The 27180-nt window shown below is 37.9% G+C and overlaps 1 protein-coding gene across 1 annotated transcript in view; it reads right to left on the bottom strand.

Moving 5' to 3' along the window:
• The window catches only part of INTS7 (integrator complex subunit 7), a 96752-nt gene that overhangs the window by 10573 nt on the left and 58999 nt on the right, over nucleotides 1-27180 (bottom strand). Inside the window, exons 14-17 of the mRNA XM_024751099.1 lie at nucleotides 15014-15208; nucleotides 14349-14452; nucleotides 12881-12949; nucleotides 2678-2810 (exon numbers count right to left, since the gene is read on the bottom strand). Of these exons, the coding sequence (XP_024606867.1) occupies nucleotides 2678-2810; nucleotides 12881-12949; nucleotides 14349-14452; nucleotides 15014-15208 (501 nt within the window). The remainder of the gene's footprint in view (nucleotides 1-2677; nucleotides 2811-12880; nucleotides 12950-14348; nucleotides 14453-15013; nucleotides 15209-27180) is intronic.

Here is a 27180-nt window from a genome sequence, read left to right as displayed (position 1 = left end):
CTTTTTTTTTTCTTTTTAATAAATTTATTTATTTATTTACGGCTGCGTTGGATCTTCATGGCTGCTTTGGATCTTCGTTGCTACACGCGGGCTTTCTCTAATTGCGGCGAGTGGGGATTACTCTTCGCTGCGGTACGCGGGCTTCTCTTGTTGCGGAGCATGGGCTCTAGGTTTGCGGGCTTCAGCAGTTGTGGAACGTAGGCTCAGGAGTTGTGGCTCGCGGGCTCTAGAGCGCAGGCCCAGTAGCTGTGGTGCACGGGCTTAGTTGCTCTGCAGCATGTGGGATCTTCCTGGACCAGGGCTCGAACCCACGTCCCCTGCTTTGGCAGGTGGATTCTTAACCACTGTGCCACCAGGGAAGTCCTCATGCCTCTGCTTTTGAACATGTTGTTCCCTGCCTGAAACACCTCCTTATCTGCCTGAAAAACTCATATGCAAATACCTCTTCCCTCTGATGTGCACCCTCTCCCCATTTCCCTATCCTTTGATATGAATTACTTTCTCTTTTGTGCTACAACTCTACTTTGTGCAGACCTCTATTATTGCACATATATTGTATTGTATTTGTTTACAAAATCTTTCTTATCAGACTACGGACAACTTGAGGGAAGAGCCTCTTTGCCATTTTTCTATTCTCAGGATTCAATAAATACTTGTTAAACTGAATTTTGGGTTCGGAAAGTATCAAATCTATAAAATACAATTTGGAAAGGGGGAAAAGGGAATCAACATTTATTAACCACTCCTTATATGCCAGGCCAGGCACTGTGCCAGGCATTAGGCATTATTCCATTTAAACTTCACAAAAACCCTATGAGGTAGATATTTTTCCATATCATAGAAAAGGGTATTAGAAATTTGTCTAAAATCACGCCTGCTGAGTGGCAGAGGTAGAATCTGACCCTAGGGCTCTTTTCTCTGTATTGCGTACCTACTGGGCAGAAAAATCCCATTCTTTCCATTAGACGCAGTGGATTGAACTCTATCAAACTCAAGGTACTATCTGGCATCTATTTAATTTCCTAGGGTGGAGCTTAGAGGAAATACATGTAAATAATTTAATCAATGTCTCACATAAATATGTCTACTTCCTACAAAGATAATCTTTACAATCTTCCTTAGCAACCAATCTCAGTATCAAACAGCTACCTGTGTCATTTCAATTCAGCAAATATGTACTGACAATCTTACATGGAAAGCAGCGTGCATATGAAAGTATCTAACCTTAAAATCTAATTTAACTCTTTAATGACACATCCTGTCAATTTCTTCTAGAACACCTGATAAATGGTGAGTTCAGAATGAGAACAGCAGGAGGCAGAAGAGAGCTACAGGAAATACCAGTATCCAATGTGTAGGCAGGGCAAGAGAAACTCTCCAAGGTGTAAAGTTCAAAGACAGTGCTATGTACTGAATGTGCTGTCGTCTCTAAATTCACATGTTGAAGCCCCAACTCCCAATGTGTTGATATTTGGAGGAGGGCCTTTGGGAGGTTATTAAGTTTAGATGAGGACATGAGGGTGGGACCCCTGTGATGGGATCAGTGCCCTTATAAGAAGAGAAAGGAGAGAAGAGAAGCCCTCTCTCTCCAACACGGGAGGACACAGTGAGAAAGCAGCAGCTGGCAAGCCAGCGAGAGACCCCACACCACAAAACAAACTGGTTGGCACCCTGAGTCTGGACTTTCCAGCCTCTAGAATTGTAAGAAATGTCTGTTGTTTAAGCCACTATGTCTATTTTGTTATAGGAACCTGAACTCAATACAACACTGGAGAATGGCCAGACAGGGAGGAGGAAATCTGGGTGAGAGTGTCAGTCTGTCCTGTGACTGGGAAGTCAGGGGATAAACAGCAGATGTTCAACAGTGCCAAAGGTAGCAGATTCAGTAGGCTAAGTGGACATGAGTATTAAAGGACAGCAGTAGCATCACCCGGCAGGAACTGATTTACTGATAGTCAGAAAATAAGCCCAGTTCTTTCTATTTTAATTGGCCAATAGTTTTCAACCCTGGTGGCATGACAGAATCACCTGGGAGCTTTTAAAAATCCTAAGGTCTGGGCCTCGCAGAGATTCAAAGATAACTGGCCTGGGTGGGGCCTGGATATTGATGTTTTTTTTTTTAAATAGCTTCCAAAGTGATTCTAATGTGTAGCCAAGGTTGAGAACAATTGCAACTTTAGTTAAATTGTTAAAAAAGGAAAAAAAAAGTTTTATCTGCATTCTGGTAGAGCAGATTTGACATGTTAGTGTGACTATGTAGCAGCTACAGATGTGCTAAGTGCTTTCATGGATTATCTCATTTCATCCTCACAACAATACTATGATGTAGGTACTGTACTAACCCTGTTACAAAACAGGCACAGAGGGGGGCTTCCCTGGTGGCGCAGTGGTTGAGAGTCCGCCTGCCGATGCAGGGGACACGGGTTCGTGCCTCGGTCCGGGAGGATCTCACACGCTGCGGAGCGGCTGGGCCCATGGGCCATGGCCGCTGAGCCTGTGCTCCGCAACGGGAGAGGCCACAACAGTGAGAGGCCCGCGTACCGCAAAAGAAAACAAACAAACAAACAAAAAACAGGCACAGAGAGGTTAATGTGTTGAAGTCACACACAGTAAGTGCCAGAGACAGACAAAAACTCACTTCCACATAATAAAACTCAATAAAACAAATGTGACTTGCCATATAAGAAACAGGGGTATATTTCCGATTGAGTGATTCCACCTCCTCCAAGACATGATTATATACAGACATCATTCTTCTCTCATATTCACTATCAGCATGGGCTGCTCCTGTAGATCCATATTCCTGGAAACTGAAGTCAAAAATTAATATCAATCAATCAACCAAGATAGTAACTAATTTTTTTTTTTTCGGTACGCAGGCCTCTCACTGTTGTGGCCTCTCCCGTTGCAGAGCACAGGCTCCAGACGCACAGGCTCAGCGGCCATGGCTCACGGGCCTAGCCGCTCCGTGACATGTGGGATCTTCCCGGACCGGGGCACAAACCCGTGTTCCCTGCATTGGCAGGCGGACTCTCAACCACTGCGCCACCAGGGAAGCCCAATAGTAACTAATTTAATGTCAAAATGTGTCAGGTACTTTCCACACTGTCTCATTTAATCTTTAAAATAATGAAGTAGGCACTGTTATTTCCATTTCACAGATGAGAAAACTGAGGCTTGGAGATGTTAAGTAATTCGCCTTCAGTCACACAACTAGTAAGCGACAAGCCAGAATTCAAATCCAGACCTGACTTCAAATTATACAAGTCTTAATCACTTTGGTTGTTAGCTAGTATAAAAATGTTTAATTAAACCTTGTCCCTGCCATGAGCAGAAAGAGACATAAGGCATTTCTGAAAAGGTAAACTATCAATAAAGTCAGCAGACAAGTGCCAAATAACCAGTAAAGATATGCAAGTAATCAGAATATAGAGGGAGCTGAGGAATGCCACAGAAGAGATCGGTCTTGGACAAATCACTATGCAAGTAGCATGGATAAGATTTGAAGAGATGGAAAGTTCGGAGGGCATTCATAACTGGAGAAATGGCATGACTCTAAAGCAAGCAGGTGAAATGCACAAGAATGTTCAGCAGAGAACTAGCATATAGAGTGTGCTGGAAAACGTTTTACCTAGATTTCTTTTTTTTCTACTGCCTCAAACCCAAAGACATTTCTGAAAGTATTTCTAAATGGGAAAAGGTGGCAAACTCCTGCATTCTAACTAAACTTCAAGAGGGCTATTTGAAAATGCAATATAGGTAACTTAACTATGTTGGGTTAACACTATTCTTATTATTCCCTTATTATCCTTTTAACGCCTACCATGTGCAAGGTACTTCAGCTGGGTACTTTACATACGTTTTCATTTAACCATTACAACCACTCTAAGAGACAGGCATTATTACTTACCTATAGTTTATGCATATGTGGCTCAGGGAGATGAAAGAACATGTCTATATTCATACTCACTCCTAGCTGTATGTACATGTGTATCTGCCTGGCTCCAAAGCTTAGTTCCCTACTCTGTACTATATCTTAAGTTCTATTAAGACAAGAACTGAACCTCATTTAGTGATAGACTTTAAGGAAAACTATACCACACAATAAAGCATAAAGATTTAAAAGTCTCTGACAAAGTGACCTGCAAATAAAAGGGTATAAAATCAGAATATACTGTTCCACCTTCTACAAAAGGAGTATTCCTTTATTTATTTTTAATAAACTTTATTGAGATGTTACAAAATCGTAAAAATGCACCCTTCCTAGTCAATCCCTACTTGTGGCCCCCAGCAACCAGATTAGCTTTCTATCACTGTAAATGAGAGGTTTCCTAATACTGGATATAAATAATCATACTATATGTAATATTTTGTGCCTGGTTTCCTTTACAGCACAACATTTTTGAGTCATTAATGTGTTTTGTGTATTTCAACAGGTCACCCATCTATATTGCTGAGTAATATTCCACTGTATGAACATACTACAATTTATCTACCTACTCACCTGTTGACACATTTGGCTCTTTCCAGATTTTGTTGTTACAAATAAAGCTGCTAAGAAAATCTGTGTACAGGTCTCTGTGGAAATATGTTTTCATTTCTCTTAAGGAAGTAGAAATAGAACTGGTGGTCATATGGTAATTGCCGAACAGTTTTCCAAAGCGGCTGAATCATTTTGCAGTCCCCAAAATGTATGAATTCAAGCTCTTCCACATCTAATATTTGGTATTAAAGGGCTTTTTAACTTTAGCAATTCTAGTGGGTGTTAGTTGTATCCCACTGTGATTTTTTTTTTTTTTTGCGGTACGCGGGCCTCTCACTGTTGTGGCCTCTCCCGTTGCGGAGCAACAGGCTCCGGACGCGCAGGCTCAGTGGCCATGGCTCACGGGCCCAGCCGCTCCGCGGCATGTGGGATCCTCCCATACCGGGGCACGAACCCGTGTCCCCTGCATCGGCAGGCGGACTCTCAACCACTGCGCCACCAGGGAAGCCCTCACTGTGATTTTAATTTGTATTTTTCTGATACCTAATGATGTTAAGCATCTTTTCATGTGCTTATTGGAATTAACATATCTTCTCTGTTGAAGTGTCTGTTCAAATCTCTTGTCAATTCTTAAAAATTGGGTTATCTTGAGTTGTATGATTTTCTTAATATTCTGATAGAATATGTTTGAGAATATTTCACCCTGCAACCAATCTTTTTATTTTCTTAATGGCACCTTTCAGAGAGCAGAAGTTAAAATTTTTAAATCCAATTAAACAATTTTTTCTGTACAGTAACTGCTGCTTGTGTCCTGAAAAAATCCTTGCTGATCTCAAGGTCATGAAGATTTTCTCCCAAGTAGTATTCTAGAAAGTTGGGAATTTTATCTTTTACAGTTTGATCTGTGATACACTTGGAATTAATTTTTATGTATGGTGTGAGGTAAGATCAAGATTCTTTCCCCCCTATACAGTGTGTTCCAGCACAATCTGTTGAAAAAAACAGATTGTCATCTTTGTCAAAAATCAAGTAATACGCCTATGTAACTATTTTGGTCTCTCCATTCTACCCTTAAGCCAATATCACATTGTCTTAATTACTGGAACTTTATACTAAGTCTTGAAATCTTTAGCAAGTCCTCGACTTTAGTTTTTTTCCTTTATTTTACAATATGGTGAATTATACTGATTGGTTTTCTAATATCAAACCTAGAATTTCCAGAATAAACCCTACTTGGTTTTAATGTATTATCCTTTAGAGTTTTGTTAGGTTCAATTTGTACATGTTTTATTAAAGATTTTTAAGTCTATGTAGAATATGTGAATTTTTCCTGTTCACCTCAACTGTCACATTTATTGGCACAAAGTTATTTATTCCTTTAATATGCTTTTAATATCTATGGGATTTGTGATGGTACTCTTATTTCATTTCTAATATTGGTAATTTATGTTCTCTTATTTCCTTGTGCAGAATAGCTAGTCTTATCAACTTTATTGATCTTTTCAAAGAGCCAGCTTTTGGTTTCACTGACTTTCTCTACTGTTTATTTATAATTCACTGACTAGCATTCTCATCTTTACTATTTCTTTCCTTCTAATTACTTTGAGTTTAATTTGCTTTTTCTTGCTTTAATATGATAGAAACGAATGTTATTACTTTTAAACTTTCTTTTGTGTGTGTATGTATGCATTTAAAGTTATAAATTTCCCTCTAAGCTCTGTTTTAACTGCATCACACAAGTTTTGATACGTCGTGTTCTCATTTTCATTCAGTTTAACTTACTTTCTAATTTCCCTTGTTAATTTTTTACCGATTGGAATGTTTAGAAGTCTTGTTTAATTCCTAAACATTTAGGGATTTTCCAGAGATGATTTTCTAATTTAATTCTATCAGATAACATATTCTACGTAGTTTCAATGCTTTTACATTTACTAAGAATTGTTTTGTAGCTCAGCATATGGTTTACTTTGGTAATGTTTCCAAATGCGCTTGGAAAGAACGTGTATGCTGCTGTTGGTAGGGCATACAGGTCAATGAGGTCAAGTTGGCTGGTAGTGTTATTCAAGTCCTCTATATCCTAAGAAATCTTCTGCAAGTTGTTCTAGTAATTATTCAGAGGGGAGTGTTGAAAACTCCAACCATAATTGTGGATTTATTTCTCCTTTCAGTTGTCAGTTTTTGCTTCGTATATTTGGAAGATCTGTTACTAAGTATATAAATGTTTAGAATTATGTCTTCTTGATGAATTGATCCCCTATTACGGTAAAATGTAGCTCTTTATCAAGTCTTTGTCCTAAAGTCCACTTTGTATGATACTGTCACACCAGCTTTTAGGGTTCCTTTTCCATCCTTTTGTTTACTTTTAATATATTTGTATCTTTGTATTTAAAGTGGGTTCACACATATGGTCACCTTATCTTTGATAAAGGAGGCAGGAATATACAATGGAGAAAAGACAGCCTATTCAATAAGTGGTGCTGGGAAAACTGGACAGCTACATATAAAAGAATGAAATTAGACCACTTCCTAACACCATACACAAAAATAAACTCAAAATGGATTAGAGACCTAAATGTAAGGCCAGACACTCAAACTCTTAGAGGAAAACATAGGCAGAACACTCTATGACATAAATCACAGCAAGATCCTTTTTGACCCACCCCCTAGTGTAATGGAAATAAAAACAAAAATAAACAAATGAGACCTAATGAAACTTAGAAGCTTTTGCACAGCAAAGGAAACCATAAACAAGACAAAAAAGACAACCCTCGGAATGGGAGAAAATATTTGCAAATGAAGCAACTGACAAAGGATTATCTCCAAAATATACAAGCAGCTCCCGCAGTTCAATATCAAAAAAAAACAACCCAATCCAAAAATGGGTGGAAGAACTAAATAGACAATTCTCCAAAGAAGATACACAGATTGCCAATAAACACATGAAAGGATGCTCAACATCACTAATCATTAGAGAAATGCAAATCAAAACCACAAGGAGGACTACTGGGCATATACCCAGAGAAAACCATAATTCAAAAAAACACATGCACCCCAATGTTCATTGCAGCACTATTTACAATAGCCAGGTCATGGAAGCAACCTAAACGCCCATCGACAGACAAATGGATAAAGAAGTTGTGGTACATATATACAATGGAATATTACTCAGCCATAGAAAGGAACGAAATTGAGTCATTTGTTGAGACGTGGATGGATCTAGAGACTGTCATACAAAGTGAAGTAAGTCAGAAAGAGAAAAACAAATATCGTATATTAACGCATGTATGTGGAACCTAGAAAAATGGTACAGATGAACCGGTCTGAAGGGCAGAAGTTGAGACACAAATGTAGAGAACAAACGTATGGACACCAAGTGGGGAAAACCCCGGGGGGTGGGGATGGTGGTGTGTTGAATTGGGCGATTGGGGTTGACATGTATACACTGATGTGTAGAAAATTGATGACTAATAAGAACCTGCTGTATAAATAAAAATAATTTTAAAAAGCAGATGATTAATACTTAAAAAAAAAAAAACCACAAGGAGGTATCACCTCACACCAGTCAGAATGGCCATCATCAAAAAATCTACAAACAATAAATGCTGGAGAGGGTAGGGAGAAAAGGGAACCCTCTTGCACTGTTGGTGGGAATGTAAATTGATACAGCCACTATGGAGAACAACATGGAGGTTCCTAAAAAATTAAAAATAGAACTACCATATGATCCTGCAATCCCACTACTGGGCATATACCCTGAGAAAACCATAATTCAAAAAGAGACATGTACCACAATGTTCACTGCAGTACTATTTACAATAGCCAGGACATGGAAGCAACCTAAATGTCCATTGACAGATGAATGGATAAAGAAGATGTGATGCATATATACAATGGAATATTACTCAGCCATAAAAAGAAACAAAATTGAGTTATTTGTAGTGAGGTGGATGGACCCAGAGTCTGTCATACAGAGTGAAATAAGTCAGAAAGAGAAAAACAAATACCGTATGCTAACACATATATATGGAATCTAAAAAAAATGGTTCTGATGAACCTAGGGGCAGGACAGGAATAAAGACACAGACAAAGAGAATGGACTTGAGGACACGGGGAGGGGGAAGGGTAAGCTGGGACGAAGTAAGAGAGTAGCATTGACATATATACACTACCAAATATAAAACAGATAGCTAGTGGGAAGCAGCTGTACAGTTGGGAGATCAGCTCAATGCTTTGTGACCACCTAGAGGGGTGGGATAGGGAGGGTGGGAGGGAGACACAAGAGGAAGGGGATATGGGGATATATGTATACATATGGCTGATTCACTTTTTTAAACAGCAGAAACTAACACAACATTGTAAAGCAATTATACTCCATTAAAGATGTTAAAGAAATAAAAACTAAAATAAGCAGCCCACAAAACCTCATAATAAACCTATGAATTAAGATGAGATATAAATAAATAAATAAACGATAAAGTGGGTTACTTGTGGTAAGCTTATACTTTGGGTTTTGCTTTTTTAGCTGTCTGATAATCTCTTTACTTAGAGTAAGACTATCTACATTTATTGTAATAACTGGTATGACTGGGTATAAATCTACCATTTTGTGATTTGTTTTCTTTTTTCATCTGTTCACTGTTTTTTTTTTTTCTCTCTCTTCCCCTGCCTTCTTTTGGATTAACTGAGGTTTTTTTTTAAAGTATTCCATTTTACCACCTCTGTTGGCTTATTTATTTTCTAGTGGTTGCTCTAGAATTTATTCATCCTCCATTACCACAAGTTATCTTCAAATAATATATACTTGATGTAAAATGTAAGAATCTTACTACTGTATTAATTCCAACCCCCACCCCCATCATTTGTCTCACGTCACACATTTTACTTCTACGTGTTATAAACTCCCAAATGCACTGTTATTTTTTTCTAAATGGGCAATATTTTTTTAAAAAAGTAAAAAATGAGGAGAGTCTTTTTTATTTACTCACATATTTACCACTCCTAGTGTTCTTCTTTGTAGATCTGAATTTACATCTCAAATAATTTTTCTTCAGCCTAAAGAACTTCCTTTAACATTTCTTATAGTACAGGTCTAGGTCTGCTGGTAACAAATTTTCTCAGATTTTGTCTGAAAATGTCTTTATTTAGTCTTAATTATTCAAGGGTATTTTTACTGAATATAGAATACTAGGTTACTTTTTTTTTCTTTCAGGACTTTAAAGATGTTGCTTCACCTGTCTTCTGGCTTGCATTATTTCTGATAAGAATTAGTAAAAAATTCTTATTTTTATTCCCTTCTACATAGTCTTTTTTCTTTGGCTGCTTTATATTTTTCTTTATTACTGGTTTTCAGCAATTTGATTATAATGTGTGCCTTGTTATTTTCTTTATGTTTATGCCACTCTGGGTTCGTTAAGCTTCTTGGATTTGTGGGTTTATATTTTTAATTAAACATGAACATTTTTCAGCCACTTAAAATATTTTTCTGTCCCTTGCTCCCCTCCTTCTAAGATTTCCAATTACATGTATAGTAGTACAAATGACACTGTCTCACTGGCAATTTTAACTTTGTTCTGTTTTTCAGTCTTTTTTCTTTCACTGTCCAATTCGGATAATTTCTATTGCTATGTCTTTAAGTTCACTAATCTTTCCTTTTGCTGTATTTAACCTACTGTTAAACCCAACCTAATCAACCTTGAATTCTATGTTCATCAAAACTATCTTTCAAAAATAAAGGCAAAATCAAGATATTTCATTTTTATGCTCTAGAAGTTCCATTTTCTTTTTAAACCTTTAAATTTGTTCATTATCTTCTATCTTTAAAATTTTGAAAATACTAATAGTACTAAAATACTATTTTAAAGTCCAAGTCTGTTAATTCCATCATCTGTCATTTGTGAGTCTTTTTTCTAATTGGCTGAAGTTTCTCTTGGTTATCTGTCACATCTTCCAGCTTCTTCTCATGACCAGTAATTTTTGATTGGATGCTAAAATTGTGGACCTTATACATTTGAGTTTTTGGATTTTGTTGTCTTCAAAGAATGTTAAGATTTTGTTTTGGTGGACAGCCATTACTTGTCATAATCCTGACTCTTTGAAGGATTACTTAAACTTTGTTAGGACAGGTCTAGACTAGTCTTCACTTTAGGGCTAGTTTAGCTTGATTACTAAGGTGGTGTGACCCTTCTAGTGTCTCTTCTGAATGCCTTGAGTGTTCAATTAGGTCTCTACAGTTTGGCCGGTTGGAACTCAAACATTTCTCAGCTCTGCATAAGCTCTGGGAACTGTTCAGTTTACAGCTTCCTGGTAATTATTCCCTCCCTAGTAGCTGTTTTTTGCCTGGCCTTGTGGGATTTCCCCTAATATATGTACAGCTTAGCATTCAGCCAAAGATTCATAGCACTCTTCCCCTGGAAAGCTTCCTCCACCCCTGTACTTGGCCTGCAAATTCTAGCTTCCTTTGTTCTGTGAACCCTGATATCTATCTCTTCAACTAAGCAAGACCACCATGTTTTAATTTGGTTACTCCTGCCTGAAAGGCAGTCTAAAAAGTGCCTCCAGGCAGAGGAAAGCAAGGACTAGTGTAAAGTTTACCTTATTTATGTCCCTTCCCTGAGGAATTACATTCCTGGTCTCCCTGTTGTCCAATGTCTGAAAACAGTTAAACTTATATATAAACTTGCATATTTAATCCAGGTTTCTAGTTGTTTACAATAGAAGGAAAAGTCCCATACGTGAATGGCTTCATGACCAGAAGCCATTCCATTATATTTAGGCAGTAAAAAGAAAGGTTAAGTGCAAAGCTAGAATAGAAAAATGTAATGGACAAGCACCTCAAAATATTTTTTCTTAATAATCCTAAAAGGTTGGTATGAGCAGATAATAACATTTATAATTATAAACATAAACCCCATCCTATCCCACACTTACTGATACTGGCTCAAGCACAATGTTAGCTGCTAGAGATACGAAGTTGGATAAGACAAGGTCTCTTCTCCCCAAAATCCTTCTAGGCTATGAAAGATACACACAGATTTTTGTAAAAACTATAGTGAATTTTATTAATGTCATGCTTCACTCTCTTGAGGCTCTTTTTAGCAGCAGGTCCTTCTTTATATGAAAGGCACAAAATATATAGTATCAAGAAGAGAAGTTTCAGAAGGAATCTACTCTTTGCAGTTGTACACCAGTACGACTGAAACCCAGAGAGCTCTCCTTCAAGGTACAATCTTTCTTTTCCAATTTTTCATTGCTAGGAAGGGCAAAGGCTAGGGGAGTGGGTTTAGGGGATAAAACAGGATGGAGAAGAGTGAAGAAAGGTGGTAGGAAGTGGCGAGGTTGACAGTGAGAGTAGGATTTGAGAGCTGGCTAGGTAACTCCCTTCACCCCATCCCTGCTGACCATGTGTTAAAAAAAATCAATCAAGAAAAATACTAATTTCTCTTATGTCAACCAACAGTACAATGACATTTGTGTGCTATGAGGTAAGATGAGTAGGCATAATCAGAAATGGCGCGAGCCTGGAGGTATCAATTAACTGGCAAAGACTGAAAAATATGGAGGTTAGAGAATATTTTGAAATTTAAAAGGGAGAAGCTTAAAAAAACAAAACAAAACAAAAACACTGGAAGTCTAAGGGGAAAATGAACATAGATCAAAGAAGGATAAATGGAAAAATAAGTAAAAATTAGTATGTCATCGAAATATTAAAATGAATCAGACGAGTGAAAAAAAAAAATAGCCAAGTGGCCTAGTCTGAGAGTAGATAGCACTTTAAAACAGAAGGCAAGGATTTTGGTACTGCCTTGGAAAAAAATGGTGAGTCAATGCTTTAGGATAGAGAAACTTAAAATGCTCTGTTGATTATGTTCTCTTTGAGGAAGCTGATCTTAGAATCACAGGCCTTACTAGATTGGAAATATACAGTTGAAAATACATGTTCTAAAACAGAATACTATAGTGGGAAAAAATAATGGACCATTCTTCAATAAAAATATTTTGAACAATTAATCAGTTAATTAGAGAGTGGAGAAGGATTTTAATAAAGCAAAAAGAGGAATCTCTTTTTGTTTGGGAAACCAAAGAATAAAAATTTCAAGTTCAAGCTTAATTATACTATTAACTCAATTTTTTACACCAAAATTTAGTTATCATATACCAGAAGAAAATGTTCAAATTCAAAGAACTTCTTCCTAGTTATTTAGAAAACAGAACACAGGAGGTAAGTAAACAATGGAAACAGAAAATCTAGGTTTGTCATTAGCTATATAACCTTAGGCAAATGCTAGAGAAGTTCTTCCTCTTTGTTTCTTCCTCTATAAAACCTCTTCCAAAACACTGTTGTGATGATTAGGTAAGATAACATATTTGAAAGTGTTCTGTAATATAAACTTTAAATACCTTGCTGATTCTGGATCCAAAATCAGGGCTTCTATTGCGTGAGATATCAGTAAACAGCTCTGCTGCTGTCTGCATTATGTTAAGGTTATATATTATACATGATAATAGAGAAATGTACTATAGACTTTATATTATTTGAATACTAAATAAGGCAAGATGAAAATTGTAAGGCCAACAGGTCCGGGGAAGGGCCCAGGGAACCAGACGGAACCCCCGCCGAGGAGGCTGATGCAACCAACCGGTCTTCCCGCTCCCTGAGGGGCGGAACCAACGGCTCTGAGGCTGATGCAACCGACACCCAACATTGCCACAACATCCAAAAGATTACCAAAAAGGGGCTGCTTCACACAGCAAGTGCCTCCCCTGCGTCCACCCCTATAAATTTTGTTCGCGCCCACACCCGGGCGCAACTTCTCTGGCCCCTTTCTCTCGGACCAGTGAACCTCACCCAGGAGCGTTCCCAAATAAAGCTTGTTTACGCTCTCCTCCGGTTTTGGTGCCGTTCCTTACAAAAATCGTATTCTTAGTGAAGGTAACCACATGTTATTGACTCAAATAGTCTGTGGCTCTATTTTTTTCTTTTTAAGGGATATATGTTGTCTGTGATAGTTCCAGGAAGAGTACTTCAGAGGTTAATGTTGGAAGGAGGAACCAAGCAACAGGCTCTGTGATTCAATCACAGAAACTTTTTTATCTATCTTGGATATAGGGGTTTCACTGATGAAAAGTTTAAAACCACCACCACAATAAGGGTCTGTAGAGCGGTTACCCTGGAGGTTCCTAGGCTGGGGCTCAAGGGATCTGTTAAACTCTCCTGAAATGGTATGCAAATTTTGGGGGATATGTGCATATATGCCTTTTTTTTAGGGGAGAGGATCCATAGCATTCATCAGGTTTTCAATCACTAAACCAAAATGCCAGGAATTACTGATTTATAGGTCTGCAACTTAAAAGCAATTTATCTCCTTCTTCCTTTCAAAAAGGATCTGAAGCTGCTAGTAAGAAAATACGGAGAACTTAAAGGGGGCTTAGGGAACATAAGTGATGACTGAAACGACTGAATATATCATTAATAAAGGTGATGGGAACTAGGGTTGTTAGCTGTGAATAACAGATAGGTGAAGCAAGACAGAAAATGGTTCTCTGGTGGAAAAATATTTTGTGTTGTCCATTGTAGCTCAAGTGAGCACAAAGTATTCAACACTGCTTGGACCTGGGTTTTGGATGCTCTTCCCAGAGGTGGAAAAAGACCACCACTGAGTCACCACTTTTTAAAAAGCCTGGTTGAAGTAAAGAAGTTAAATTATACTGCTCATACTAGGTTTCAAAATAGAAATTATTATTTATGGTAAATCTGTAGGCTTATCTAATGTATATGTATATTTTAGTTAAGCGTATCTGAAATATTTACTCTACATTTAAAAGAATACTTCCAAAGAACAAGAAATATTGGGCAAGTTTAGGATACAGTTCTACATTCCTCAAAGTTGCGGAATCAGCATCAAAAGATGCCTGATAAAGATCCCCATATCGGGAAGCAAGGCTTCGGAATTCTTCCATGGACAGTTTCATCTATAAAGAAGGAAAAATATCAATTATGATAAATAAACAAATATGCTTTTGTGTTGTATAAACAACACAAAAGTCAAAACGTAAGAAAACAATCCTCAAACAATAAAAATGAAAAAATATTTCAACACTTTTTCATTTTCAATTTATTCATTTTTATAAACCCTATTAAAGAAAATTAACAAAGATGGCAAATGAAACTACAAATGTGTACAAGATTATAATTTACACATAATGTACAGAAACAAAAAACACTGCATTTTTAGCTTCTTCAAAGTTTCACTAAAATAAATAATATAGTTATAAACTTCCCAAAGTTTATTTAAAATGTATGTCCTTTTTCTTTATATAAACATGTAGCAACTAGTGAGATATCATCAATCACTCTTGTCATTTTAATAAGACTTCAGCCTGTTTTTTTGTAAGACAGATGAGTTTAGGAGTATTTGATGTTTCCTCTGAGTCAAACCGCTGATTTTTAAGTTTCAGAATTTTTCATCTCACAACCTCAAAAACCTCTAAAGTGTAAATAAAAACTGCACTGAAAATAAAGTTAAGAAATACCTGATTGGAGATGCGACCACACCGCTGGAGATCATTCCCTAAGGTCATGGCAATTGTTGTGGCAATTGCAGGCGGCGGGCTTGTCTTGAGGCTACTACAAGTACAGATAAGTTGAGAGAAGGCTTGGAGAAGGTCAATCCTGAGCTTTACAAATTCACACTGAAAACTTAAAGGATTCAGTGGTGTACTGGCAGCCTGGGGAATAAAAACAAGCTATATTTAATACAAGGTAAGCATAAAAGGAAGATGCTGAAGGACAAAGTATTTGTCAGAGTCTGCAAAAGTGCAGTAGTTCTAATGATGATGGATAAACACCTACATTATTAGGGGAGGATGTAATATTAGAAAGAAAAACTTATTGTCAGTAGCATCAACTCTGAAAAACTATGTTCCATCAACACTCAGGTTCCTTACTTCCTACATTTGCAAAGATCCCACAAGACATGGGTTAACTAGACCGTCATCTGTAAGATATCATATGAGGGATGCTTCACAGACATTACCATTCCCCCCAAAATCCCTTATCACCTTCCTACCTTTCTAACCTGAAATTCGCATGCTGGAATCATTAAACAGAATTTTTTTTTTTTTTTTTTTTTTTTTTAAATTTTATTTATTTTTGTCTGCGTTGGGTCTTTGTTGCTGCACGTGGGCTTTCTCTAGTTGCAGCGAGCCAGGGCTACTCTTCGACGCGGTGCGCGGGCTTCTCATTGCGGTGGCTTCTCTTGTTGCGGAGCACGGGCTCTAGGTGCGCAGGCTTCAGTAGTTGTGGCACACAGGCTCAGTAGCTGTGGCACACAGGCTCAGTAGTTGTGGCGCACGGGCTTAGTTGCTCCACAGCATGTGGGATCTTCCTGGACCAGGGCTCGAACCTGTGTCCCCTGCATTGGCAGGTGGATTCGTAACCACTGCGCCACCAGGGAAGCCCTAAACAGAATTTTTAATAAAAAAAAAAAAAAAAAAAAAAAAAAAAAGTTGGAATGGGGAGAAAAGAAAGGTGAAGGCAGGAGCAATATATTGTTAGACCGTCACTGTTAAAAAAGCATGTTGCTGGCGGAGGTGAGGCAAGAGCCAGCCAGACCACGTGGGGCCTTCAGACCACAGGCAAGGTTCCGGATTATATTTTAAATGCAGTAAAAAGGCAGTTTCAACAATAACAAAAACAAACAAAAAAGCATTTTGCCTCATGGCTGCTTTCTTCCATAACTAGCCCAGATTAATTTTAAAAAGAATGTCTCATTAGACACTTGAGATGCACAGAGAGGCCACCAAGGAATAGGTTATAACACACAAGTAAGTTTCAGTGAGAATGGAGGGGTGTCAGGGATAAGTCCTGAATAGCAAAAAGTAGCATTAGCTAGGTAAAGGGAGCAAAGAATATAAGTCAAGCCAGCGTGGGCAGAGAACTAAGACATTTAACTATTTATCAACTGTCCTAGTGGAGAACCTAGCATGGTGCTTTCAACAAAAGGCGTACTAAAAATATGCTAACTCGGAGTCCTCTTCGCGTGCCTGGGCGCCACGGGGGCCCGGCCAGACCCGGGCTGCCCTCAGAGGCCGGGCCGCGCGGGCGTTTGGCGCCCAGCCCCCTACTACCTGTCCCCCGGTGATCCACGCAAGGCCCCGTCTGCAGGTGAAGTGGCCTCCCTTAGAGCGACCCGGAAAGTATGGTCTGTATTTAAAGGTGGACTTTCAAAGGCGGTGCTGCCTTGAGCCCGCGGGCCCCGCCGGTGGTCGAGCGCTCCAAGACGTTAAGGGAAGGGCACGCCTTCCCTAGTGCAGAGGCACGGGTGTTGGCCGACTGTCCATTTTTGCAGAAATCTTCCTCCTATGTGGGATCGCTGTCTGGAGAAGGCCTCCTGCGCTGCTCCAGGAAGAAGCTGACCCAGGACGGGAACACGTGGCTGGAAGGGCCATCTCCAGAAAAGAGGAAGAGCTGCAAGTGCCGTCAGTGATTCCCTCCAGGCACCCAGAGCCTTAACTGAAACACCGGATCGTTCCCTAGATTTTTGCTACATTAAACTATATTGTCCAGTTAAAAAAACAAAGTACGAAACACCGTGGTAGAGGACGATTCCTGGCTCTCCCCTGACTGCACAGCCTTTGGACAACTTTGCCAGTGAAAGAGCTTTGCTCCAACCACCTGCCCCAGTGCAGCTGTGTCGATGGCACGAAGCTTCGTTCCGCAGCTCCTATTTCACAGCAGTCCCCTCTCCCTGGTCTCGTTGTGGGTCACACCATGATGGCTGCCCACCCCTCAGATGGACCACAGGTTCTGGAGTTGGCTGCTCCCGAGAAGAGCTGGGTGGTGACTTTTTTGAGCAGGACCAGAACAGACCTCCTCGGGCCACGCAGCTGCAAGTGGCACGGTGACCCAGCCACTCGCTTGCAACCAGCGACTTTCCCAAACCAGCTGCTGCTTCAGCTTCGTGATTGGGCCAGTTTCTAAATTGGGTAACGGTCAAGAGGCATGGTCTGTGATGTCATGTATGTAAAAATCTGTTTCTCGTTGAAGTTACAAAAGTAATGGCAACACGAGCTTTCGCAGGGCCGAGCTCACTTTGTTCTGATCGCTGCCACCAGCGTAGGGGGTCCAGGGTGGTGGGTGGATGAAGCCCACCTCTGCCTGAAGCATCCAGCCAGGCTGTGCATCCACTTCCTGGTCTGAGAAACGGAACTAATAAGCAGAATACAACTTCTCTTTATTGTTTGCTATGAAGAGTGATCTGATTTAAACATTACTCGGAGGCCCCTGCTTATTTTACCAAGCACAATGTCCTCAATGTTCCTCCATGCCGTAGCAGGTGACAGGACTTCCTTCTCTTTTAAAGGTTGAATAATATTCCATAGTCTGGATAGACCACATCTTGTTCATCCATTCACCTTTCAGTGGACACTTGGGTTGTTTCCACCCCTTGGCTAGTGTGAGTAATGCTGTTCTGAACATGGATGTACAAATATCTGTTTGAGTTCCTGCTTTCAGTTCTTTTGGGTCTGTACCCTCATGGGTGTGAGGCAGTATCAGTGATTTTTAAGACTCCTTTGCTTCCCAATTTCTTTAGCTGTCTTTCTCTCCCCTCCTACCTTATGAAATACTTAAGAGGTTAAATGTATAAGATAAAGAAATTCCTAAAAATGAGGAATTGGGAAGTTTAGACTTACATCTCCCAGAGGGATTGGAATGAGTCCCTTTTTACCACCCTGAATTCTCCCAGCCAGTGCCTGCCCTGTCCCACTTCGCAGCTGGCTTTGGGTTCATGAAAACATATACAATATTAGAAATTAAGACTGAAAGATTGATTTTAAAAGATTTTTATTCATTCATTTAAACTTACAATAAGAAACCGACTCCATGTTACTCAACAATAAATAACATTTTATGAAAAATCATTATTTTCAAAAAATGACTAGTGAGAACAAGGGACTTGTTTCATATTTTTGAAGATCTCTTTAATGTCTAGCTTGATAAAAGACAGCTGGATTCTCATAGCTGCTTCTGTGTTCAGTCTCTTGTAATATATTATTTTAGTTGATGTCTGTTAAGAAAATTTGATCTCACAGGGATGTGTAGCAGGAAAATGGAGAAGCGTTTATATAGGTTCTCCACCAAAACTGACACGTGAATGTTCCTTACAGGTTCATTGCAATGTGGACTCCAGAAGCACTGCAATGTACCTTTCCTGCTGTTAGACTAAAACCCACTGGTCTCTCTGGCACTTTGGATGGATCTATTACCCACACATGATTTTGTAACACGGCCATTTGGTCATTTGGAAAATATTAATTCACTGAATTGTGCAGTTATTCCAAATGTTGACCCATTTCACTAGACAATATTAAAAATCACAGTTGTGTGGAATGTAAATTGGAGCAGCCAGTATGGAAAACAGTAAGGAGACTCCTCAAAAAATTAAGACTAGAACTACCATATATGATCCAGCTATTCCATATCTGAGTATTTATCCAAGGAATACAAAAACACTAATTTGAAAAGATAGATGCACCTCAATGTTCATGGCAGCATAATTTACGATAGCCAAGATGTGAAAACAACCTAGGTATCCATCAACAGATGAATGGATAAAGATGGTGATATATATACGTACCATTGTGTCCCCGCGAAAAGGCAAGGACCGTCTTAGTATTATTAGAAAAGTAGTTTTTTTTTTAATATCAGTTATCTTTTAATTGAGGTGTAGTTGTTTTGCACTGTTGTGTTAGTTGCAGGTGTACAGCAAAGTGATTCAGTTATACATATATATATTCTTTTTCAGATTTTAAAAAATTTACCGAAGTATAGTTGACTTACAAAAAAAAATGCTAACTTAACAATAAATGGAGGCGTAATGAAATTAACTTTCTTCCCTGACATGACTCGCTTAAAACATGCTGATGCCGTTCTTAGATAGTATTTCACTCTTCTTTTAGCAGGAGAGCCTGGTGTGCGACTTGAGGTTCTAGAATTAAGTTACAATATTATCCATCTGACCAAGTATTGACCTTAGTGTAGTTCTCTCTAGTTTAAAGTGTCAAATTATAGTTTTATTATTTGGTGGAATTCATATTTTACTCTAGGAAATAGTTTGCCACTTCCTGTATCCTTTATAAGAACATACACTTGCTCTAGTATCCCTCTCAAATTGCAAAGTTACACCTACGTAAAATTATATAAGCTAGAGGTAATAACTATAATCAATATATTGAATTCTGTGGTTTTCAAACTTCTGGGATGTTTTGTTCTAACCATGAAACAGCACATTAGGGATATTAAAGAGACTATTTCAATTGTTTTTAATTTCTTGGAGATTTGATTTGCTCTTATAGGAAGATAAGTTCCCCCTTCTTCTGCCCCTTAAGCTGCTACTTGCTATTTTTTATTTACTGCTTATCAATAACTTTAGAAGGGTCAGGGATACAAGTGGGTATATATGATATATATACAGTGTAGACCATCTTACCAGACAAAAAAACATTTGCAATATTGTCCTAACATGCATTATAAAACTGAAAGCGAAGCAAGATGTAGTTATAATGAAAAAGATTTACTGCTACTCTGAATTTATTTCTGACTAACAAGAAATATTTGATGATATAAGATGGTAACTTTGAAAGTGACTGTGCATCTTACATCGTGTTATACTGAGGAAAACAATGTTAGATATAGTATGCATGTTCAAAAAGAACACAGAAAAGATAAACTTGTGATAAAGGTCAATCAAAGACTTTAAAAAGGTAATATCGTCCATGAGAGACAGAAAACATATAAAAATAAAATTTAGACTATAGTGTTATGAACAATGCCAATGAGAAATAAAAGGGATATTATTTACTCTTCTTTACATGGGGGCTAAAGCTTAAAACAGAAATGGGTTCTAAGGTCAGCAGGTAAAGCAAAAATTGTATACAGTCAAAATTATCCCTGAAAATTCCTCAAGAAGGAACTACTTCCAGTAAATTTAACATAGGTGAAGGAACAGCAAACTCAGAGCCCCGGGGTACAAGCTAATTGAGAAGAACTGTCCCCACTATTTAAACTGCTATTTTGCGTCCCCATTATTTAAATAGCTATTTTCCCTCATTCTTGTTCTTTCTTTCTTGATTTTTTTAAAAGTCTAAACATACAGAGGTAAATCTGTGTTAAGCACACATATAATGCTACTTCACTGAATTTCTGACTTGTGGTACATATTCTGTTTTCTATATGGAGCAGCTAAAAAAACCCAATGTGGCTGAAAGGAAAGCTACTTAATAAACTCAGTTAAAAATATTTATATATACTGTGGTAAAGAACATGTGACAACCAAGAGTGAACCACAGTGCAAAAAATGGACTTTAAGCCCCTAGTAACCACCACCCTACTTTCTGTTTTTATGATACTGACCACTTTCATTTAAGTGGAATCATATAATATTTGTCTTCTTGTAACTGGATTATTTCACTTAATACAAGCTCAGTTTTTGAAAGAGTAAGCCAAGCTTAAAGCAATAGTAGACTAAATTGTTTAAAACCAGACCTCCTGCTAAGAACAAATGGAAAACTGAGTTAAATATTATGAACATCTATCTAAAAGCACTGAAGAGCTACTAAGGCAACAAGGAGCCAAAATCATGGAGAGATGGGCAATCCAAGAAGATAAGACTGACATCTGGTGATTATTTGCTAATCTGAAAGCTGCTCCTGGGAGTGTGAGAAGCTGAGCAGAGCTTTCAGCAGTCTCATAAGACTAAGAGGGCTGTGGAAAACACTTCAGGCTTTTGGCTGTAACTTCAAAGGGCTATACCCTAGGAGTTAGGAGAACCAAAAATATACTGGCTCTTCCAAGGACTGAAGCTTAGCTCTGAATCAGTTCAATCCTTGGCTGGATTAGGGTAATCTGCCCTTAGCCTAACTGCCTGCCAAAAGCAAGGATGATATAATCATTGTAATTTTTCACACACACTGTCCAAAACTAACTAAAAAAATAACTGAGTATACAACAAAGACAAAATTCCTCAAACCAAAAGGGGGATAAAAGGTCAAAGACACAAACCACAACAGATCCAGATAACAGACTATCATATATGAATTTCAAGATAACTACAATCAATATGTTAAAGAACTTAAATGACAAGATAGAGAGTCCTGGAGAAGAACTACAGAATATAAAATAACCAAATGGAATTTCTGGGACTGGAAAAACACAATAAATGAAATTAAGAACTTAATGAATGAGTCTGACATGCTGATTAGACACAACGTAAATGAGAATTACGGAAATGGAAGATAGGTCAGAAGAAAATATTTAGAGTTAAGTATGGAGAGATAAAAAGGTGGAAAATGAAGAAGAGAATATAAGAGATCTATGAGTCATGGTAAAAAGAATTAACATGGGTGCACTACGTCCCAAATGAGGAAGAAAGGGACAGAAGCATTGGCTGAAGAGATAATGGCCAAATGTTCCATAACTGATCAAAGTCATCAAGCCTTATATCCCAGAAGTACTATGAACCCCAAAAGTCATTTATACTGATAGTAGTATAAACTGGAAACAACCATAGGCAACTTTTTGGTAGTATTTATTAGAGCTGAACTTAGTATATCTATGACACAGCACTACCATCCAGAAGATAGGCACACCTATATCAAAAGATGTGCGTAAGAAAGTTCAAAGTCAAATTATTCTAAATAGCCCCAACCTGGAAATAACTCAAATGTTTCTCAAAAATAAAATGGATAAACAGATTGTTATAACAGTTATCCAAAAGAATATCACAATGAAATGAAAATGAACAAACTACTGCAATATGCAACAAAAAGCATGAATGCATCACACGAATATAAAGCTGAGCAGAGAAGCTAGAATCAAAAGCATAATACTGCATGAGCCCTTAAATAATAACGAAAAACAAGGCGAGACTAATCTATAGCTTTAGAAATCAAAAGTGCCTTCTACAGAGAAAGGTAAAGGTAGTGACTTGAAGGGAAAACATTTCTTAAAGTGATAAAAAGCCACAAATCAGAAGATAATATTTGCAACTCATATAACCTACAAAAGATTGGTATCTAGAACATCCAAAATAAAAAGGCAACCTAATGAATGGGAGAAAATATTTGCAAATCATGTATCTAGTAAAGGGTTAATACCTAAAATACATTTAAAAACTCATACAAGTCAATAGTAAAACAACAACAACAAATAATCCAATTAAAAAATGGGCAGAGATTTGAATAGGCATTTTTCCAAAGACATACAGATGCCCTATAGGCTCAACATCACTAATCATCAGGGAAATGCAAATCAAAACCACAAGCACAAAATTCAACTCACACTTTTTATAATGGCTATTATCAAAAAAACAAGAAATAACAAGTGTTGGCAAGGATGTGGAAAAAAGGGAATCCTGGTGCACTGCTGGTAGAAATGTAAACTGGTGCAACCACTATGGATAACAGTATGGAAGTCCCTCAAAAATTAAAAACAGAACTACCATATGGTTCTGCAATTCCACTTCTGGGTATTTATCTGAAGAAAACAGTAATACTAACTCAAGAAGATATCTGCACCTCCATATTCACTGCAGCACTATTTACAATAGCCAAGATATGGAAACAATCTAAATGTCCACTGATACATAAATAAAGAAAATGTGGTATATATACACAAAATGGAGTATTATTCAGCCATAAAAAAGAATAAAATCTTGCCATCTGTAACACCACAAATGGATCTAGACGGTATTATGCTAAGTGAAATAAGTCAGACAGAGAAAGACAATTACCAAATGATCTCACTTATATGTGGAATCTAAAAACAAAAACCAAGCTCATAGATACAGAGAACAGATAGATGGTTGCCAGAGGTGGGGGTAGGGAAGTGCATGAAATGGGTGAACGGGGTCAAAAAGTACAGCCATAAAATAAATGAGTTATGGGGATGTAATGCACAGCATGGTGACTATATTGTGAGGGAGAGGCAAAGATAGCAGAGTAGAAGGACCCTGAGCTCATCTCCCACAGGCACATCAAAATTACAACTATTTACAGAGCAAGTATCAATGAAAGTGACCCGAAGACTAGCAGAAAAGAACTTCTACAGCTAGAGATGTAAAGAAGGAACCACAGAGAGATGGGTAGGAGGGGTAGAAATATGGTATAGTCAAGATCCATACCCCGGGTTGGTGACCAACAAATGGGAGGCTAATTACAAACTGCAGAGGTTCTCCTCAAAAAGCAAGGGCTTTGAGTCCCAGCCGGGACTGGGCTTCCCAGCCGGGAGCCCCTAGAATGCTTGGCTTTGAAGGCCAGCAGGGCTTATTTTGGGGTGAGCCAGAGGACAGTGGGAAATAGAGACTCCACTCTCAAAAGGCATACACAAAAGAAATCATAGAAGGAAAAGATCAGAGCAGAAATAAATGAAATAGAGACTAAAAAAAACAATGGAAAAGATCAATGAAACTAATGGCTGGTTCTCTGAAAATATAAATAAAATTGACAAACCTTTCACCAGACTCATCAAGAAAAAAAAGAAAGGCCCAAATCAATAAAATAAGAAATGAAAAAGAAGTTACAACCCACACCATAGAAATATAAAGGATCATAAGATATTCCTATGAACAATTATACAACAATAAAAGGGACAACCTAGAAGAAATGGACAAATTCCTAGAAATGTACAATTGCCCAAGACTGAATCAGGAAGAAACAGAAAATAAGAACAGACCAATTACCAGTAATGCAACTGAATTGGAAATTTAAAAAACTGCTGACAAACAGAAGTCCAGCACCAGATAACTTCACAGGTGAATTTTACCAAACATTTTGAAGAGAATTAACACCTATCCTTCTCAAATTATTCCAAACTGCAGAGGAAGGAATGCTTCTGAATTCATTCTATGAGGCTGGCACCACCTGATACCAAAACCAGACAAAGATACCACAAAAAAAGAAAATTACAGGCCAATACCACTGATGAACACAGATGCAAAAATCCTCAATAAAATATCAGCAAACTGAATCCAACAATACATTAAGAGGATCATATACCATGATCAGGTGAGGTTTATGCCAGGGATGCAAGAATGGTTCAAAAATCAATGTTATACACCATATTAACAAACTGAAGAATAAAAACCATATGATCATCTCAACAGATCCAGAAAAGGCTTTTTGACATAATTCAACATCCATTTATGATAAAAACTCTCCACAAAGTGGGTATAGAGGGAATATACCTAAGCATAATAAAGGTCATATATGACAAGCCCACAGCTTGTTCTCCACTCAATGGTGGAAAGCTGAAAGCATTTCCTCTAAGATCAGGAACAAGACAAGGATGCCCACTCTCACCACTTTTATCCAATATAGTATTAGAAGTCCTAGCCACAGCAATCAGGCAAGAAAAAGAAGTAAAAGGAATCCAAATTGGAGAGGAAGAAGTAAAAATGTCCCTGTTTGCAGATGATACGATTTTATATATAGAAAATCCTAAAGACACTACCAAAAAACTACAGGAACACATCAATGCATTCAATAAAGTTGCAGGATACAAGATTAATACACAGAAATCTGTTCTGTTTCTATACACTAAAAAACAAACTATCAGAAAAAGAAATTAAGAAAACAATACCATTTATAATCACATCAAAAAGAATTTAAAATACCTGGGAATAAATCTAAGGAGGGAAAAGACCTGTACTCAGAAAACTGTAAGACATTAATAAAGGAAACTGAAGATGACACCAAAAACTGCAAAGATATGCTATGCTCATAGCTTGGAAGAATTAATATTGTTAAAATGCCTATACTACCCAAGGCAATCTACAAATTCAATGCAATCCCTATCAAAATATCAAATGGCAGTTTTCACAGAACTAGAACACATAATTCTAAAATTCATATGGAAACCTTACAGGACTCCAAACAGCCAAAACAATCTTGAGAAAGAAGAACAAAGGTGGACGTATCACACTCCCTGATTTAAAACTCTACTACAAAACTACAGTAATCAGGCCTTCCCTGGTGGCGCAGTGGTTGAGGGTCCACCTGCCAATGCAGGGGACACGGGTTCGTGCCCTGGTCTGGGAAGATCCCACGTGCTGCAGAGCGGCTGGGCCCATGAGCCATGGCCACTGAGCATGTGCGTCCGGAGCCTGTGCTCCGCAGCGGGAGAGGCCACAGCAGTGAGAGGCCCATGTACCGCAAAAAAACCCCAACAAAACAAACAAACTACATTAATCAAAACAGTATGGTTTTGGCACAAAAACAGACACATAGATGAATGGAACAGAATAGAGAGCCTTGAAATAAACCCACACGTATATGGTCAATTAATCTACAACAAAGGGGGCAATAATATACAATGAGGAAAAGACAGCATCTTCAATAAATAGTGTTAGGAAAACTGGACTGCTACATGCAAAAGAATCAAATTGGACTCCTTTTTCACATTACATACAAAAACAAACTCGAAATGGGTTAAAGACTTAAATGTAAGACCTGAAACCATAAAATTTCTAGAAGAAAACAGGAAGTACACTCTTTGACAGAATACTGTCTTATTGAGCTAAGTATCCTCTGTCTTACCTAGCAATATTTTTTTGGTTATGCCTCCTCAGGCAAGGGAAACAAAAGCAGAAATAAACAAATGGGACTACATCAAACTAAAAAAGCTTTTGCACAGCAAAGGAAACTGTCAACAAAACAAAAAGGCTGCCTACTGAATGGGATATTTGGAAACAATATACCTAACAAGGGGTTAATATACAAAATATACAGAGAACTCAACATTAAAAAAAAGCAAAAAATCCAATTAAAATTGGGCAGAGGACCTAAATAGACATTTTTCCAAGGAAGACACACAGACGGTCAAAAGGCACATGAAAAGATGCTCATCCAGGGAAATGCAAATCAAAACCACAATGAGATATCACCTCACACCTGTCAGAATGGCTACCATCAAAAAGACCACAAGTAACAAGTGTTGGAGAGGATGTGGAGAAAAGGGAAACTTGTGCACTTCTGGTGGGAATATAAATTGGTGCAGTCACTATGGAAAACTGTATGAAAGTTCCTCAAAAAATTAAAAACAGAACTACCACAGGATCCAACAATTCCACTTCTGGGTTTTTATCCAAAGAAAATTAAAAACACTAATTAAAAAAGACATATGCGTCCCTATGTTCACTGCAGTATTATTTACAATAACCAAGATACAGAAGCCACCTAAATGTCCATAAAGAGAAAAATAGATAAAGGAGGTGTGGCATATATATATATATACATATATATATATATGCACACACACAATGGAATATTAGCCATAAAAAAGAATGAAATCTTGACATTTGTGACAACACTGATGGACCTAGAGGATATTAGGCTAAGTGAAATAAATCAGACAGACGAAGACAAATACTGTATGATCTAAAAAACAAAACAAATGAACAAACATAACTAAACAGAAAGAGAGTCACAGATAGAAGAGGTGGTTGCCAGAGGGGAAGAGGGTGGGGAGAGGAAACTGATAAAGGAGATTAAGAGGTACAAACTATCAGTTACAAAATAAATGAACCACAGATATGTAATGTACCATATGGGGAATATAGCCAATAATTATGTAACATCTTTGTATGGTGACAGATGACAACTAGACTTACCATAGTATCATTTTGAAATATACACAAATACTG

Source organism: Neophocaena asiaeorientalis, unplaced genomic scaffold (assembly GCF_003031525.2).
Source record: "Neophocaena asiaeorientalis asiaeorientalis breed wild unplaced genomic scaffold, Neophocaena_asiaeorientalis_V1.1 scaffold67, whole genome shotgun sequence".
In the NCBI taxonomy this organism is placed as follows: domain Eukaryota; kingdom Metazoa; phylum Chordata; class Mammalia; order Artiodactyla; family Phocoenidae; genus Neophocaena; species Neophocaena asiaeorientalis.
Note: the sequence above shows the minus strand (reverse complement) of the source record. Positions and strands in the feature narration are given on the sequence as shown.